Source organism: Sciurus vulgaris, assembly GCF_902686455.1.
Source record: "Sciurus vulgaris genome assembly, chromosome: 5".
NCBI lineage: Eukaryota > Metazoa > Chordata > Mammalia > Rodentia > Sciuridae > Sciurus > Sciurus vulgaris.
The window spans coordinates 8,687,622-8,707,308 of NC_136465.1; the positions used below are offsets into that span (position 1 = coordinate 8,687,622).

General features: G+C 38.2%; 1 protein-coding gene across 1 annotated transcript in view; it reads left to right on the forward strand.

Annotated features, from left to right (window-relative positions):
- The window catches only part of KIF13B (kinesin family member 13B), a 156,616-nt gene that overhangs the window by 15,303 nt on the left and 121,626 nt on the right, over positions 1-19,687 (forward strand). Inside the window, 1 exon segment of the mRNA XM_079139992.1 lies at positions 743-836. Within this exon segment, the coding sequence (XP_078996118.1) occupies positions 743-836 (94 nt within the window).

Here is a 19,687-nt window from a genome sequence, read left to right on the forward strand (position 1 = left end):
AGTCCCAGCCCCTGTCTTGAATCTTATGGATTTGGAGAGTATTGCCATTTAAGCAGTATGAAGTCTTTTAATTTATGAACATAAGATTTCTGTTCATTTATTTAAGTTTTTAGTTTCTTTCAACAATGTTTTGGAATTTCAGTGTATAATTCTTGGATTTCTGTTAAATTTATTCCTTTTTATATTTTGATGGTATTACAAATGAAATGGTCTTAATTTCATTTCCAGATTTTTCATTGCTTATGTATAGAAACATAGTTGATTTCTATATTTTATTTTTGTGCTCATAGCCTTGCAGAATGTTTTTATCTGAATAATTTTTTTTGTGGATTCTGTAGGCCTTTCTCTGTACAAGAGCATATCATCTGCAACAGAGGTAGTTTTACTTCTTCCCTTCCAGTCTGGATGCCTTTTATTTTTCTCGCCTAACAGCCCTGACTAGAATATCTAGTACTGTGTTGAATAGAAGTTGGTAGTAAACATCCTTTCTTGTTCCCAAAATTGGATGTTCAGCTGTTCAGTTCTTCACCATTGGGTGTGGCGTTAGTGGTGGGTTTTCATAGATACCTTCTAATAGGCTGAGAAATTTCTATTTCTAGTTTGGTGAGTGTTTTTATCATGAACGAGTGTTGGAATTTTTTTTTTAACCCAACCGAGAGTTTTGAATTTTTGTCAAATGCTTTTCCAAAATAAGTTATTTCCAAAATGCCTATTTATCTTGTTTTTTTCTTTCAATCTGCAGAAATTGATTTGCATACCAAATGTGTGGTGGATGTTGATGCAAACAAGGTTATTCTTAATCCTGTGAATACGAATCTTTCCAAAGGAGATGCCCGGTAAGTTACGAAGCAATGCTATGTTCAATGGATTTTTAAATGACCAAGCTGAGTTCAGTTGAAGGACTTTGGTGCTTTGGTGTGCTCAGTGTGGAGTCATTGCTGTCCTCCAGGAGTCTGCTCAGGTGGAGGGGTTGTGGACTCTGGAGGGTGAGTAAGGGCCAAGACGTGTGTTGGAGGCAGAAGGGCTTGTGCACGAAGACAAGGTGTTTAAGGTTCTGGGGTAGTCGAGGAAGGCTTCTGGAAGCAGCGGGCTTGGAAGGGTTGGGATCATAGAGGAAGAAGGGGCATGGGAAGGCTGTTAGGCCATCGCTTAGTGAGGGCACCATTAACTTCTGCCAGGGCAAGCCCTGTCTGTCCTGGCTCAGTGCTCCCTTGGCGAGGGCCATCTTGTGGCTAGCAGGGATGCCCCTCCTTCAGGTGCTTGTTGACTGTAGTCCAAGTTGTCATTATAGGTTTGTTCTGGTTTTGTAGTTGATTTTAAGTCTTTGAGAGAAGAGACTGTCAGAGATTAGGGCGAGCACTTGATGGCACTCCCAGATCTTGATGAGAGTGTGAAGGGAGGGGAGAGGAAGAAAGTGAGTTGGAGAAGGAATGAAGAGATTAGTTTGAGTTTTCTTAGTAAATGGAGGGAAATTAATTTGATCAACTAAATTGGGATTAGATCACCAAAAACCTGGGAGGCAGACAAGGAAATTTGGCCTGTACTTTTGTCAGTACAATATTGTCTTTGACAGTTTTTCAGTCTTGTGATTGAGGAAGGTGGAATGGTCATTGGTTGGCAAGGTCGAGGGTGGGTCCAAGTAGGAAGGACAGTCATTTTGTGAAGATCGGCTGTCTCAGAGGTGCTTTTGTCCTGACCCTGGACGTGGAGAGGCCAGAGGAGAGACTTACTGATGTGGTGCTTTGCACACAGTGGATACTCCATAGCGTCACAAAGGTAGTGCAGTGTGTGGCCCTGCACAGAGTTTCTTTTGAGTTGAGTTGAAAAGAGCTCTGGGTGTGAAGTCAGAAAATCTGAGTCAAATACTTCCTCCCTGTGTTGTTGTTGTTGTTGTTAGTTATTTTCAACTTTTTGAACCTCCCCTGTTTGATGCCTGCCTTATCTATCTCAGAGAGAGGTTTCCCCTCAAGATCAAGTTAATTAGTGATCGGTAAAGTGCTTTTTTTTTTTTTGTAAAGTGCTTTATAAAGTGTGTGTAAATATGTATTATTTATGTGAAGTATTTAAGAATCTTCAGCTATGAGGACTATGGGATATGCTGTAATTAGGGTGTGAAGGGTAGTCATGTCAAAAATGATGCTGGGATTTCAAGGCTGCCAATGGGATAAACTCTTGTTCCGGGTAACATTTCTTTTGGGGGATGTCTGCTTTCAGAACTTTCAATGTGAAAACTTGCTTTTTTTTGGGAAATGTGGGCAACTTAGCAAATCTGGAAGCAGTACCCTAAGGTAGAAAGTGTAGGCTTCATTTATTGACTGACTTGAAGTCAGCTTCTTGCTGGCACAGTTACCTACCTGTGCTCCTTATTTATGAAGTGTGTTAGCTATTTATTGCTGTCTAACAAATTACTTCAAATGTAGTGGTTTAATACAGCAATAATTACTTATCATTCCATGGTTACTGTGGGCCAGGAGTCCTGTCAGGGCATGGCTATTCTCTCTCATACCTGATGGGCTCTTGCTGGAAGACTTGAAGGTGGACGTTGAAATCACCTGGAAAAAGCTCAGTCACCAGGCCTGGTAGTCGATACTGCCCTTTCGCTGGAGGGGTTTCTGGGGCTGCATGTAGGACACGCACTTACAGCTTGTGGCAGGTGCCAAGCCAGGTGTTCTGGGAGAGACCAAGCCAGGAGGAAGCACCTCACCTGTATGTCCCAACTTAGGAGTCCCACAGGTCACTTCAGCCGCATTTTCTTGCTCCAGGCTGGTGTAAAGCTCTATACAGTTTAGAGAAGAGGAAACATTCATTTCTCAGAAGAAAATCGGTGTGCATTATAAGAAAAGCACTTGGTATGAGGTAGTATTGTTGTGGCCATCTTTGGAAAATACAATCTCTGCCTGACAAGGTTCTTGTGAGTAAAACGAGCACTCAGAAGCTAAAAAGAATGTTTCCTTTCTCTTCTTGATCTTCAAATCTTGGGGATTTGTGAAAGAATAAAGAATTAGCACTTTTTGATTCTGTAGCCTGTCTTGGATGGTCTTTGTTTTGATAAGAGTTTAATTTTTTTTCAATTTTAGTGCTGGGAGTTAAACCCAGGCACACATGCTATGCAAGTGCTTTATCACTGAGCTACACCCCAGCCTTCCTTTTTTTTAGTTCTTCCACATGCCGAAATTATAAATTCAGTATTACTTGGTGCCATTGATTACTTTCTCAGATTAAAAAAAAAAAAAAAAAAAAAAAAAACAACTTAAAATTGACAGGTTCCAAGAAGGATATATGTAATGGTTTGGGGTAAAGTTAAGAAATGGTTATTAAAAAAGCAACTCTTTATTAAATTATTTAATACATATACAGAAAAGTATATAGCTTGATGAATTTTCATAAATTGAACACATTCCTATAAGAGGCACCTGCACGTAAAGAAACAACATTACTAGTATGGTAAAACACCACTTTATGAGAAGCTCTTTCTTTTTTTTAAAGTGTAATATCAAGGTGAAAAGAAAACAAATTTTGGAATGTTCAGTGGCATATGTTGATTTTATTAAATTCAAGGAAAAATAGGAAAGAAACCACACATTAAAAGCTTAGATTTTATTAATGATAGGAGGTTAATTACCATCTTGCTGTGGAATATGAACTAATCCATAAAATGAATTCTGACTCTATATAGATAGCTATATTTATAATCAGAAAGTTAGGGATTTGAAATTAGCATGAAAGTGAATGAACCATTTTAAATCACTAGTCAGAGTGGTTAAGTTTAATATTTTTTCCTTTAAAAGCTTTAATATCCTTGCTTTTATGGTCCAATTCTATTAATGTAAGCTGCTAATTATATGTACTCTATAACTCAAGTTATGCTTTGAAATTGAACAATGTCAATTTTAAAACATTTGTGAAGTGGGGATTATAGTAGTGCCTGGGTATAGGTTGTTAGGAGGATCCAATGAATTAGAATTAGTCCCACGGGCCAGGTGTGGTGGCCTATGCTTGTGATCCCAGCCACTTGAGAGGCCAAGGCAGGAGCATCTTAAGTTCAGGGACAGCCTCAGCAATTTAGTGAGACCCTTTCTCAAAATAAAACATTGGGGCTGAGGATGTAGCTCAGTGATAGAGCACTCCTAAAAAAAAGTGCTGGTGCATAGGAATCCTATGGGAAGGTTAGCTGTTATTCTTAGTATTATTTTTATTGTTATTATGACCTGTGTTTAAATTGTAGTCCATGTTATATCTTCAGTTACCAGTATAACTTAACAAAGGTAGTACTTCTTTAAAAACCAAAATATATTCGATTCAGTATTTAAATATAGAAGCCTATTATGAAATTTCCTAGTTCTACAAAATGTTCAGCTTCCCAGGGACAGAAACATTATTGAGTTGCCTACTGTTGTGGGCACTTAAGGACAAACTTGCCATCTCTTAAAGAGACAGGCTCTCCTGGTTTTATGTTTTTAGTGAATAAAATATTAATCTTTGTAATCCAGGCTTTTCCTTTTTAGTATCTACTAATTTAGGAAACCAGGTCAAAACATTTCTTGTGAAGATAGGTTAAGAACAAAGGGATCTTTTATCAAACATGGGAAAGATTAATGATGAGGCCTTCCCTTTCCAAAGCTCTCTACTTTAGTGGCCAAAGTCCTATATCCACTAGATCCACCTGTGCCTCTTGTGATCAGTCCTGGACACACACTGACACATTGTATTTATTTTCTCATGCACATCCATACTGTGTGTAATACTGGTACAATTAAATATCTTTAGAATTAACCTTCTTGCCCTGAATTAATTGCCCTCAATATAGTTTTCTAGATTGATTCTTGGGGTTTTCTGAATCTTCATTGGTAACATATTTACAGATTGTTTTTTAAGGCTAATAAATGGCTAATTTATTATCTAATTTTAAACTTGTTAAAGTTGTTTTTATTTTTAAGGGTTTATTTTGCAGTATGGGGGGTTGACTAGAACCCAGGATCTTGTACATGCTAGGCAAGTGCTCTGCCACTGAGCACTTATTTTATTTTGAGACAGGGTTTTGCTGGGTTGTCCAAACTTGTTTCAAACTTGTGATCCTCCTGCTTCAGCCTCCCAAGTAGCTGGGATTATAGGTGTAAACCATACCCAGCTATTCTTAGATTTTTTTACAAGTCAGATTCTCAATGTGTAATTTTGAACATTTGGGAGCACAATATTATAAGTGTCTTATATAACTAGTTACAATAAATGCATGCTGTGGAACAATCCCCTTTTAAGTGACCAAAATAAATTTTAGGCCTTATTTTATTTGGATCATTGTTTTTTTTTTTTTTTTTTTTTTGCAGTGCTGGGGATTTGAACCCAGGGCCTTGTGCTTATGAGGCAAGCACTCTACCAACTGAGCTATATCCCCAGCCCTGGATCACATATTATTATATTAAAATTTTATCCTGTAAGAAAATTTTAATACTTGTGTTTGTCACCATCATAGGGTAGAATGGTTTCTTAGGTTCAATTTTATCTTCTGCCTCTTGCTTCTTGGGCAAATTAAGATGGTTTCTCATGGAGAGAGACTCACTTTGCTTTATGAGTCCCTTGGGTTATAAAAGTTGATATGTGGGTGAGTTTGGAAAATAGAAGACATTTTCCCACTGGAACTGTCAGTTGTTTCAAGTAAGCATGGTGTTTGGTCAGAAGAGGGATTAGTTTAACTCATAGCTCAAACAGTATTTTATACTTTGATATGAAGCCAAAGTGCTTCATACTTCCTGTTTTACCTTGCAAAATACTGAAAAGGTATACTCAAGGACTGATACTGAATAAATGAATAATTTTTACTGCTTTATTGAGGACATTCTTACATGTAAAAAAGGCTATTTTTCTTTTGTGGATGTGTGGTGATGAAGAAATCCAGTGCCTGCCAGCATCTGTTGGTGTCACTGTGCCCAAGGTGCTGCTGTTTTATCTGTTATTTTTATACCACTAGTGCATATGTCAGTGCAGTGAAAAACAAATAACCTTAATATTATTATGAAAATAGTTTTGTTCTCTGCACCCTCAGGAAAACTCTGGGGGTCCCCCAGAAATCCTCAGACCACAATTCGTCACCCTCTGCTTTAGGAATTTTATCCAGTTTGCAACCTGAAGAGCCAGTGTCTTTGGTTTATTTTTAAAGTTTTGTTGAGATATACATACCATACAGTTCATCCCTCTAAAGTGAACAGTTCAGTGGTTTTTATTATATTTACCAGGTTGTGCAATCAGTGCCATTATCTGATTTTATGTCTCTGTGTGTGTGAGTGTGTCTGGGGGTGCTGGGAATTGAACTCAGGGTATCACACAGGCCAGGCAAGTTACTTTACCGTTGAGCTCTGTTTAAGGATCTCTCTAAGTTGCTCAGGCTGACCTGGACTTGGACCTTCCTGCCTTAGCCCCCTAAGTAGCTGGGATTTCAGGTATGTGTCATCGGGACCAGCCTTGCTTATATAATTTTTGTCATTTTAATAATCTACTTTGTCTTATGTATAAACTTGAGATTTGTCTATTTTGGACATTTCCCATAGATGAAGTCATATGCTATATGTTCTGCGATTGACTTCTTCTATTTAGTGTGATGTTTTTGAGGTTTATCTCTGTTGTAACATTTATCAGGACTTTGTTTTTTAAATGGTGACATAATATCCCACTGTATTCCATTTTGTGTATCCGTTCATCAGTTGATGGACATTTGGGTCATTTTCACTTCTCTTGGCTTTGTCAATAGTGCTGCTTATATAGAAGTCTTTTTGTGGTGGTGTTTCCACATTCTCTTCAGTAGCTGTCTAGTCATGGAATTGCTGCCTAGGCATAGAATTATTGGGTCATATGGAGACTGCTTAACGTTTGAGGAACTGCCAGACTGTTCTCCATATCCTGCACCACTTCAAACCCTTCACCCCAACAAAATGTATGATGGTTCCAGGTTCTTTGACTTCTTTTTTAAGGAACTGTCATTTACCATAAGGATAATGGTGGTACCTCTGGCTATTTGGAGAGCATGTCCTGCCTGAAGGTGTTCAAGTTACAATGAAAAAACAAACAAACAAACAAAAAACCAAAAAAAACAAACAAAACATTGTGCTTTCCGAACAAAACAAGTTTGGCCAGCTTCAGCCCTTGGCTACTGGTTTGGAACCCCTGGTTCTGCTAGAGTCTAGTGACATTCTGTTGAGTAGGACTTTCTTGTAAGGTTTCTAAAAAATTGAGCAAAATTTTAAGGACTAGGGATACAGCTCAGCAGTAGAGCACTTTCCTAAAAAATAAAACATTTATGGTCCTTTCTGTGAGTTTAATAAGTCATCACCCATACACCTTAAACCTTTGTAATCTGCCTCCCAATTTTAACCTCCTCAGCCCCACAGTTAACCACTTTGTTGAATTCGGTGTATTTCTTTACATTGTCATTGTGTAATTTGTAGGTTGTTTGTATAACATTATGTGTACATGAATGCCTTTTTATAGTAAAAGCCCAGATGGGTGACTCAGAAAATGTTGACTGTATTTATGGAATATAATGCATGATTTTTAAAGGCAAAAATGAATGACTGACTGAATGAATGAGTAAATGAGTTAAAAGAACAGAATATAATATCAATAACTTACTTTGGTGGCGGAAAGCTAAACTTGATATTTTATCAGATTCCCTCTTCTAAAAAAACACAAACAGGACAAAAGCTGCCCCTCACCCCGCTTATCTCTTGTTTGTGGTGACTGCCCAGCCAGTGTGACAGTGCAAAGTGCTTTAGTATACCTACATCTCTGAAGAGACTGTAGAATAGTGAGCTGTGTCTCTTCAAAGGTGCCACTTTAAACACCAGCATTGGCACCCCCCAAAAAGAAAGAAGTCCTTCATGTAAATTGTACTTTCAGTCCTGGGACCAGTTAATCTATTTTTTTTCTTTAGCCCCCCCACACCCCGCGCTTTCTGTCCCAAGTGCAGGGCTTGTGTCTGTGTGCGTTAACACTTCCAGTAAGTGAGAGTTTCTCTCATCCTTTCTTTGTTATCAAGTGTCAAATTAGAATTAAAACTCTCTGAAGATTGCAAGTATTTAGAGATCTCCATTTCAAGATCTTAATTCACCTGGACAGATTTCTCCCATGTTTTTTTTTTTTTTTTTTTTTTTTTTCCCCAGTGCTGGGGATTGAACCCAGGGCCTTGTGCTTGCAAGGCAAGCACTCTACCAACTGAGCTATCTCCCCAGCCCTAGGTGACCTGTTCTTAAGTGCATGTGAGGGAGACTCTTCAGCAAGGACAGAAGTAGCCATAGATGACACAGATGAGCAGGGCTTTCTCTTATTTTACAGTAAAAGTAGGGTGTGGCCCTTTTCTTCCTGCTTGTGTTCTAATGATCAGGAGTTGGTGTGTAGGTTACAGCTGCCAGTCTAATGAGAAGAATGGCTGAGACATTGATCTCTACAACCACTTAGTAAAGTTATTAAAATCTTTTCTTTCCTTCAGTTTTTTTTTTTTTAACTATACATCAGTTTAGTCAAGTTCATTAGGTGATTAATGAATATCTAATAGGAGCAAAGCACACCCAGCCCTTCTTTGGAGGCAGACTGGAATTCTTAAAATACATGCTAAATTAAGTGAGGATGTCCATATATCCATTTCTCTTGCAAAATACCTGGTTAATGCTAATGAGGGGAGGCCCTATGTCAGTAATTTCTTTGACATATATGAAGTCATTTTCCAGCTAAGTCCTCATTAGTGGAAGGCATCATTAGGTTGTATTAGATAATGACTTTTAAATTTCTGTACAGTGATATGGATGCTAATTTAAATAAAGATTTTAATTGAAGGAAGTCATGCACAGTGTAATTATGGTATGCACAATAGACCTGCTTGTTCTCTCTGCTGTGAAATGACTTGAGTAAGGCTAATGATTGTGTTCAAATAGAATCTGCTCCCCTGGAGAATCACACATGGTATGTTTTAATTTCATAAATAGGCTCTTCCCCAGGGAGCCCGTCCACTCTAATTATATCAGAGTGTGGCAGGCAGAGGACCGCCCTGTGCACTCAGAGGTTATAGGTGATAATTCTTCAACCTATGAAAACAGTACTACGATGATTGTGGGAATCAGTTACTGCTTTTGAATATAGTTGTAAAAAGGAATCAGGGAGACTTTTAAAAAGATAAAATATGTATGATCATTTATTTAAAACTGCATAGTTAATAGAGATCATCAAATTGTAGTAAATACATGTTTTGTCAAGTTATAGCACCAAAATCTACCAGGTTACTAAATAAACTGATAACTTATTAACAAAACTGTCTGAACAAAAATTACCATAGAATGCTACCATAGAGTTTATGGTTTTTTACTTTGGATATATAAATATTATTATGTTAATGCCTTTATTACATTATTGGTATAGCAATAAGAAGGAATAAAGTTTAAGAAAAATACTACTTGGATATTAACATTTGATAAAATGAAAACTTTGGGTTATGATGAGTATATAGATATTAGAATTTAATCAAGTGGGGGCTGGGGTTGTGACTCAGTGGTAGAGTGCTCTCCCAGCACGTGTGAGACACTGGGTTTGATTCTTAGCACTGCATATAAATAAATAAATGTCCATTGACAGCTAAAAAATATTTTTAAAAAAGAATTTAATCAAGTAAGTTATAGATAATAGGAATCAAATGTTTTGAATTTCCTCTGAATTCAGAACCTGGCATGAAATGGCCAGATAGTATAAGATAGATAAAAAGTATCTAATTATAAAGTTTAGCCAACCATCACACCCCACTACCAAAGGGCTTTTGGTTATTTTGCTTCGTTCTTTGTTTTGCATACCATTATTATACTGGAACAATTAACAATAGTTAGGTAATACAGGTAGAGAATTCCTAATCTGAAAATCTGTAATCTGAAGTGCTCCAAAATCTGAAGCTTTGTGAGCATTTATAGGATGCTGCAAGTAGCAGATTCCACACCTGACCTCAGGTGACAGATCACAGTCAAAATGGAGAAGCACTAAAAATGTTATATAAAATTAGGTTTGGGGTTTGTTTAATGATTGAATGGTTGCCTGACATACTAAGGCCCTGAGCTTGATCCAGAACCACAAAGAAAATCAACAAAACATTCATATAAAACTACTTGCAGGCTATGTGTATAAGACATACATGAATCTCATGTTTCAACATGGGATCCTTCCCCAAATATCTCATTATGTATAAACAAATATTAAAAAGCAAACTAATCCAAAACGCCTGAAATCTGAAACCCTGCTTGTACCTAGCATTTTGAATAAGGGATGCTCAAAATATGAAATTTTCAGTCAGAATTCAAGTATCCGATTATTTCATAAAGTTTTGTTTTCCCACCAAGTTTGCTTTCAATAGGAATGTGGTTTATATATTGGGATTGGATGATGTGATCTCAAATTTCTTTTTCCTTGGTTGTTGAAGAAATCCGGCTCATTTGTTGATGGAATAATAAGTGAATTTGTCACAAGGGATAAATTTTCTTTCTCTAGTCAGATACCACGCCTTGTAGATTTTCTGCTTGAATATTTTTACCATGGCATTCCTTTCCCTCTCTGATATCACCCTAGTGCCTTCACTTACCGCCCTGTGCTGAGGCCACAGCGTAGCCTTCTGACTGGCTTCTGGAGCCCACTATCACCAGACTCCTCTTCAGGCCCGATCCTGCTTCTGTAACCTGTCTTTGGAATTTAGAGCACTTTTCCTGCTGATTGGAAACTCACTCACAGGTCATCTTCTATACTTGTCTTGCATTGCTTGCTGTTTTGCTTATTTTCCTATGTTTTGAAAACTCCCTTCCCTCCTGGGCTGTGGCTGCTGCACGGTGGGGAGACTGCTCTCAGCCCAGCTCCAGCCTCTTGCCTGGTCACGCTGGTTCTGTTAGTGCCTGTTCTCAACACCCCCACCCCTTATGAGCCTGGAGCAGAATTCTGACTGAATCCTCAAGGCAGGGGTGGAACCTGGTGCTCCATCTCCCGCCACCTGCTACAGGAGCACGCTTTTCCAGTGATGCATGTCCTCGTCCACTAGAGATGTCTCTAGTGTACACTTTTCTTTATGGTAGGCTTTCTATGTTCTGGGGCCACAGTTTTGTTTTGTTCTTGTCCTTTTGACGACAGCCTTTTATTTCAGTCTGTTTCATTGCTTATATTTTAAATTTGTTGCTTCCTAGTAATCCACTTAGAACCAAACTGTAAGATAAATTTCCACTGGAATTTCCTGAAGATTGATTCGTATCAGAGCCCCTTTACACTCTTAAATATTTGTGAAGACCCCAAAGGGCTTTTGTTAATGTGGGTTGCAGCCTATAAAATATTGTTTGGATTAGAAATTAAAAATTAAAATGGGAAGTTTTAAAAACATTTTAATTCATTTCAGAAAAACAAGTCATTATGCATTAACATAAATAATAATTAAGACAAATAATTCTACTTTCCAAAGAAAGTTTCAGTTTCCTGAAGATCGAGTAACTCTTTTATAATGTATAGATTAGGTGGTATATGTGGAGTACCATGGGCCATTATTTACCCATAGATGTGCTTTGTTTGGCTTCCATTGTAAGGTTTTATATAAAATTCAAATTTGTAATTTTTATTAAACAATCTGAGAATCTAGTAGCAATGGCTTTTACTGTCTGCTTTGACCATGTCATGAGCTCTTTAAACTCCTAGTTGGTTTGTTCTCCTATTTATGTTATTTACTAGGCTCCTGTAGACATCTCTATTTACAACCTGTAATGTAGTTTCTTATTGACTTCTGTCACAAAAGATGCCATTTCCTTATCTAAATATACATAAAATAAAATTTATTTTAATGAGTATGCCATTCAGTGGCATTAAATACATGTAACTATTAATACATCCATCTCCAGAATTCTTATTTTGAAAACTGAAACCCTTGCCCATTAAATGATAAATCCCTATTTCTTCTAGGCCCTGGCAACCTCTCTGTACAGATTTTGACTACTCTAAGTCCATTATCTAAGTGGGATTGTATGTTATTTTTGTCTTATTGTGACTGGCTTGTTTTACTTGGCATGATGTCTTCAAGGTCCATGTGTATCGTAGCATGTGTTGAAATGTCCTTTCTTTTTAAGACTGAATAATATTCCATTGTATGTAGAGACCATGTTTTGCTTATTAGTTCAACTGCTGATGGACACTTGGGTTGCTTCCACATTTTCACTGTTGTGAATGCTGCTGTTGTGAACATGCAGATGCAAATATTTCTTCATGACTCTGCATTCAGTTCTGTGTGTATGCCAGAAGTGGAATTACTGGATCTCACTCTACTTATTGGGATTGTCAGCCTCTGCTCTCTGAATATATTATGCTTTCAGGTTTTCTTTATTAAGAAGGTTAGCTATGTGAATTCCATAAATGTTAACATGCCTTTATTTGTAACTTATAAATTATCAAGTATTCTTTACATAGTGTTCAAATTATTACATTATTTTGTGAAAAAGTAAAGCATTTTTGCATTTCCACTAAATATGTCTTTTTTGTTTTAGAAAGTAATGCCATTTTTCCTAGTTTGTTAATGTGTAAAATGGCATTTCTTATTTTGAAATCAGTGAATTAAAATGTTTTTTAAAGTTCTCATTTTAATCTTTCTTTCCTTCTTTCTTTCCTTCCTTCCTTCTTTCCTTCCTTCCTTCCTTCCTTCCTTCCTTCCTTCCTTCCTTCCTTCCCTCCCTCCCTCCTACTTTTTTCCTTCCAGGAATTGAACCCAGGGGCACTTAGCCACTAAGCCACATCCCAGCCTATTTTTTATTTTGAGACAGGGGCTAAATTACTGAGACTGGCTTTGAATTTGCAATCCTCCTGCCTCAGTCTCCTGAGCTGATAGGATTACAGGCATTCCCTACCAAACCTGGCTTATTTTAAATTTCTAATTCAGATAATGTGTATAGGCTGTAACCTACATAAACAAAAGCCTGTTGGGGTCTTCATTAATATTTTAGAGTGTAAAGGGTTCTGATACCATAATTTTGAGAATCTCTTGATCTACTGGATAATTTATTAGCACAGGTTACTTAAAATTTTCTGAGGTGCTTTGTCCAAATTTTAGAACACAGTGATTCCCCCCCCCCCTTATAAATAAGCAATGTCATATAAAGGTACAGATCACCTCCAGGTTGCTGCAATATCTTATTTAACCTTGATATTTCTGAAGTTATTTGGCACTTTAGAGCAACTAATTTTGTGAATTCAGAGTTCCAACTTAGAATACCAAGGAATTCACCCCTGTTTTTCTTTGGGGCAGCAGGCCATGGGTTTCCAGACTCCAAGCCCTTCTGATTCTTGTTTTCCTCTTGGTGGAGGGCTGTGGTGGAGTGGGAGGAGGCTTTGGAGAGCTGGGCTGGGATTTCTGGTGCTGGGACTTTAAAGGGAGCTTCTGAATGAGGTGCAACTACTGGTGGGGTGAGAGAATGGGCCTTTGTTTGAGTTGTGTGAAACCCCTGTGTCTTCCAGGATTGGAAAGAGGGCAGAAAAGGGAGAAATAGAGTATGTTTTAATTCTGGGAAGAGCAAGAAGTCTTTGATAAATCAGTATTCTGCTTATTGTCATCAAGATGAAAGTATTTGACTATGAATTTGTCAAAATATTATGGTAATTGAGCAAAAATTTAAAAATATTCCTAAGTGAAAAGATAGGTAACTATAAAGATTTCAGCAGGGGCTGGGGAGATAGCTCAGTTGGTAGGGTGCTTGCCTTGCAAGCACAAGGCCCTGGGTTTGAACCCCAGCACCGGCGGGGGGAAGATTTCAGCAGAATGTGATCATTCTAAGGGAGAAAAAGATGGTGAGACTAATTTTATTTTTGTTTTTATAATTTGGAAGATGTAAATATCTACAGAATTATTGTTTTAAAAAATTTTACACTATAAAATGAAAACTATCATGAGAATCTGTGCCTTAGAATACGATTCTTATAAATGCTCTTTAGATTTTGCAAGACCTACGTATCCTTTCTGTATGAAACTGGCCACGTGGGCATCACTGATGAGCTCCCTCACCAGCTTCATTCCCAGCCACCATGACCACAAAAGCCCATGTGTGAGTGGAACCTTTGCTTGTCACTAGTCCATTGAGAACTGCCTGTGCAGCCTGCTGGCCTCTTAGGAGATTGGGGGTAATGTAACATGGCAGGAGCCAGATGCAGGTACCTATTGGGTACTATTTCCTGATAGATCCTTCTGATCCAGTCTGTAAGTAGTCTGGGGCAGCCCTTTGTATCTTAGGCTGAACCCGTACATCTGCTTACATCAGGAAGGATGCTTAAGAGGAGGATAGTGGGGCAGATTGGCTCAAGATTAATAACCTGACTCCTGTCTAGGACTTTGGGCCACTGTTTCCAGAGCTTCACTTACGTTTTCAGACTCTGATTTATCCTTTTCCTTTTTCAAACACCTCTGTATGCAACTTCAGATCTTGGCCTCACCTTTCCCCAGTCTTTCAACTCTGGCTTTGCCAGTTCAGCCTGGACTCTGACCAGCCTCCTGTGGACATATTCTGATGCTTTCTCCTTGTTCCTGGTTGCACTCCCTGACAAGCCACAGCCTTGCTCTCTGAGGACTCTGTGCTGAGATGTCCTTTTTTTGTGTGCCTTGTCTCTGTACTAATGGATTCTCCAGCTTAGGTATTGATTGGCCCTCACTTGATCCTGTCTGCTTTGACCTGCCTGGTCCCAGTATGTGTACTGGTGATAAGACCAGGAAGAGGATAGATCTGCTTTTCTTAGACAGAGTTATTTAAATTATCATAAGCATATAGAAAGACTGTGGTATTGAGGTGCTGCTGGTGGAGTTCTACCATCATCGTGGTTTGATAGGAATCTGGTAGGAGTTGATTGAAGTGAAGTAGGCACAGACTGGGATATTGAGTTTTGGATCTACCATTTGCCATCATTGTAAATCTGGAAATTCACATCACCTCTCTGAGCTTCAGTTTACTTTTCTGTGATGTGTGGGCCATGACACTGTGATGTGGAAGTTTGCTTCCATAAGCAATCTACAAGACTGCTGTGGGCACAAATGGGTTGTTTATATAAACTGGTAGGCATGCGGTAGGTATGTAGTAGATGGCAGCTGCTGTTATGCTTTCATTTATTCAGATCAACGCTACAAAATTTTATTTCTCAAAATATGTCATATTCTACATAATATTTTCAAACATTGCACATGATATGTACTCAATAAATATTGACTGGTTTAGACACGTGATAAACTATATCAGATTTCTCATAACAAATATGCCCTGCTCTTGACAGTAATTATGGGTACTTAAGCTGTGGAGATAAGCATGGTTTCTTAACCTTCCAGACAGCAACCACAACACGTTTATTTCAGGGACTGTGGGTTTCCTCTAAAGAGCATCAATTTGCATGGTATCGCTGGGGTTGGTGTCCATGTTCTGAGAGAACAATTATAGCAAAAAGAAACTCAGTGGTCAGGGTCTTGGAACACTTAAGGGTGTCAGTGCAGAGACAGCTAGCACAGAGTTCTGGCAGTACAAGAGGTGAATAGAGACTTCAGTTTTCTGGATCTTCCCATTGATGACAAATAGCATTTATAGGTATTATCATCATCTGTATTGTGTTGGAGTCTTTGCAAGTTTCCATGTTCTCATGAAATCCTTAAAACAAAAGATATAGGTATTATTATCTTAAAAATTCCAGAAGGGAAATGAGACTTGAAGGCATCATGGGGCCCCCAGGTCTCATGATCTGTAAGTGGCAGAACTGGGAGTTGAACTCAGTCTGCCAGAGCACATGTTTCCAAAGCCACTTGAGCTTGCTACTTCACACTGCCTTCAAAGATTTGACAGAAGAACTTCATCTTCATTTTACACATTTGGAAAAGTTTAATTTGTTAATTCAGATTACAGCAAAACTCTGTAAGCATTCAACAGTCATTGATATTTAATGTACACAACCCTAGCAAGGTGTCTAATAAGGGAAAGATTAATATGACATTTTTTTTAAAAGGAATTCACATTCTGGAGTTAGGAAAGCCCATACAGCTAAGTGTTATATTTATTAATTCATTCAGCAGCTGTTTATTTTAGAGTGCCTTCTGTATGTATCAGGACAGTGCTGATCCTAAGAAAATAATGCTGAAAAAGAAATTTTGCCCCAGCTTCCATAGAACATGTTAGTTGAGCTGGGTATTGTGAATGGATCTAAGCCGTTTTAGTCACTTATAAGGAGGTAATAGGGATGCCCTGTGATTAGAGTTGGATGAGAGATTATAACCTTCTCCCTCACAACCACATACCAGGAGGCATGTTACAGTAAAACCCACAAAGAATTCTGCCACATACTCATTAGCAGGCAGTCATGACATTAGTCATATAACCTGTTGCTGTATGTCCAGTGAAGCCACAGCTCCAGACAAGCACCTCACTGGAAAGTTTCCCTTGAGACAAATGGAGCAAGATTCAGGTACACTTCTGGTCAAATTCACATAACCACATTTGATTGTGGGTCTAGATAGACTCTCAGCTAAGAACTCAACTCCCAAGGGGGTGGACAGGAGGCTTGCTAGAGCCTTATATGTTGCTTTCAAAGAACAGAAGTGGGTGCCTATATCGCATTTCCAGTCAGTCTTGTTTTAATGCTGTGCATTTTACCAGGAAAAAAATATTTTTAACGTTTATTTTGCGGATTAATAAACACTGTACTGTTGATCAGAAAAAAAAAAGATAGCCAAAGGCACGTAAGAACTGCTTCCAGAGCAGAAACTCTTAACCTTTTTTTATTTTTTAAAATCATGAATCCTTTTGGCTATCTGATAAAGCCTCTGGACCACTTACCAGAATGATTGTTTAGAAATTTAAAGTGCATTTAAAATTTTTGAAAGACCAAATGTATGTTGAAATATAGTCATCAGAACTATTTTTGGAGATGTGTAATGCAGGAGTGTGTGCTTGTTTATTGTATTGACAAGATCTAGTGTGGGAAACAGTTGCTTTAACTTCAAAATTGGGTTGAATGTAAATGATACTCCAGGGTATTTGCAGCAAAGAGAATGTAATATGATTTTGTTGGTGACAAAGACATAGGTTCTGCCCATACTGAGATTCATTGTCTAATCAAGAGTGGAAGGAATTGCTGAATTTCAGTTAAACATTGCTAAGAAATGAAAGTTCTTGTGTGCACAGACCCTCCTGATCATTCTGTGCAGGTTAAGAATCCCTACTCTAGAGTGTGCATCTTATTTCTTACCTGCTACCTAATCAACTTTGGAGTGTGTGTTTGTGATTAGGGTTTCAGGTGTTAACTAAGTTTCCCTGTGTTGATTAAAACTGATACCTGCATTTATACTTCTTTGAGTGTAATTTAGTAGGGATGATGCGACTTCTGTTTAAAACCAACAATGAGGACTCATGAGCACTGTGGAAGTATTTTAAAATAAAGACACTAAGACAAGAGGATCCACACAAACACAAGTACAGTGGTGTATGCTATGGTTGCTAGAAAAATGTTATTCTTTCTTTAAGGTTGAAAAGACATCACTGAAAACATAAAAGGAGGATGTTGCTCTCTGGGGTTCAGAGATTAAGCTGTTTTGGATATAGAAGTGGGGATGGGACGTTGAAAGGCAGAATGAACCACACATGAACACAGCCTTTTCCACATGTGGGGGACAGGTGAGACCAGCCACGATTAGGAGTGCTTGATGTGAATTAGTTTATGTAATCCTCAGGACAGCCCTATTATTATTTGCCTTTTACAGATGGAGAAACAGGCATAAATAGATTAAGCAACTTGCCCAGAGTCAAGACTAGACCTTTGGCTCCACAGGACTCAAAACCACTCATGAAATACAAGATGACACTAATGACAGTGTGGAGGGTAGAATAGGTGGAGCGCCACTGCAGATAGGATATCAGGGCAGAAGCCGCCAATAATGCTGACTGGAGATGGCAAAGGTACCCAGAATACTGAGTGTTAAGACAGGTGAAGAATTTTCCAGCCTGAGAACCTGCACTTCTGTGTTTGCAAGCCCGGCAGCATCTACATGATGGGAAATAAATTTCAGTGTTTCAGAGTAGAGATTTTTTTTTTTTTTTTTTAACCAGCAGTTTCAAATCTCTCTGCACCTGGCTAAATCTGTTCCTTTACAGATGTTCATTTGGACAGGATTCTGTTGTAATCATTACCTGCCTGTGTTTACGCTAACACTCTGTGATCACTTGACTGGAGAAGGACACAGTGACACAGTTTCTAAAAGTGCATCATCTGGTGACTCAGATTACAGTGGTAAGCTGCTTGCTTACACCATAGCAAAGGAGACCTTCAAAAGTGGCTCATTTGTTACAGTCAATTTGTGAGAATTCAAGGGTGAAATGGGAAGCAGAATTTTAGGTCAAGGACAAACTAGCAGTGCAGGCAGCATCTAGAACTGCATTCCATTGATTCCAGAGGTTTTGAATCAATCCATCTTTGATGTAACACCCCAGCAAGTCCTGACTTGCCAAGTCCAGCGAAAGGCTCCTGGCAGCATAGAGAACTCCTAATAATCAGATCGGAGAGGGTGTAAATGTTATTTGAACTTATTTGAACTCCCTGGTGGATTAAGTAACTGGGGTCTGTAGCTCTTTGAGTCATAGATGGAATTTTAGATGAGTGGAGCTAAATGAAAGTTCTGTAAAACATGCCCAATCCACCTTCTGGGTTGACAGGCTCAGTCAGCTGGATCCTGTTCCCAAAGCATTTCATTGGTGGAGCTCAGATTCAGTTACTGGCCTTGCAGTGATGTCACGGGAGCTTATTCATTGCATGGGCATTTCTTAGGAGCTCATGATGTCCTCTCCCTGTATGCACTCATACAGACCATGTGGCTTCTCCCTTGCTTTCCCAGGCAAGGAGAGATACCTCTTTATTTCAGACTTTAGATTTATGGTTAGAATGGTTGTTTGGGTTTTGCTTCCAGCCTGCCATAAAGCAGTGAGGATTTTCAGGTTGGTCAAGACCTGAAACATATTAATCAAATATTATAATTTCTATCCTCATGTCTGTTGATGTTCTCTGCATTTCCATGTTTAAAATTTTCACTGTCATATTTACAGACTAATGGTCTGATTTAAACTGTGGTTTCTTAATAAATGGCTTGTGCTTAAGTTTAGTTGTAATTGCAGTTATCAAATTGTAGATTTTCAGGCTGAAGAATAGAAACAGTTCACCTGTTCCTAATACTCATCCCTAAAGCAGGCTGTTAGTTGAAAGGCAAAGCACTTTCAAACAGCCAAAGAAGGAAAACTGAAATTATTATTTAATGCCTGGGCAAAACTTTCATACTGTTTCTTTAAAGTTTTTGTTCTACTTTACACAATACAGATTCAATTAAATAGTTAAACCTATTTTGATTAAATCACATCATTGTTTATTGCGATTACAGCAACTCTCATTTCAACTTCTAAAATATTTAATATTTTCTGCCACCTATTTTTTAATAATAGTATATTTTTAATACCTTTATTTTATTTTTTTATGTAGTGCTGAGGATCAAAGACAATGCTTCAGATATGCTAGCCAAGCACTCTACCACTGAGCTACAACCGTAGCCCCTTTGCCACCTAGTAATAAAAACATTTTATGCCAACTGCTATAATGGCTTACAGTTATATATTTTGGGCTTTAACTACATACATGGTTAAACTTTAAT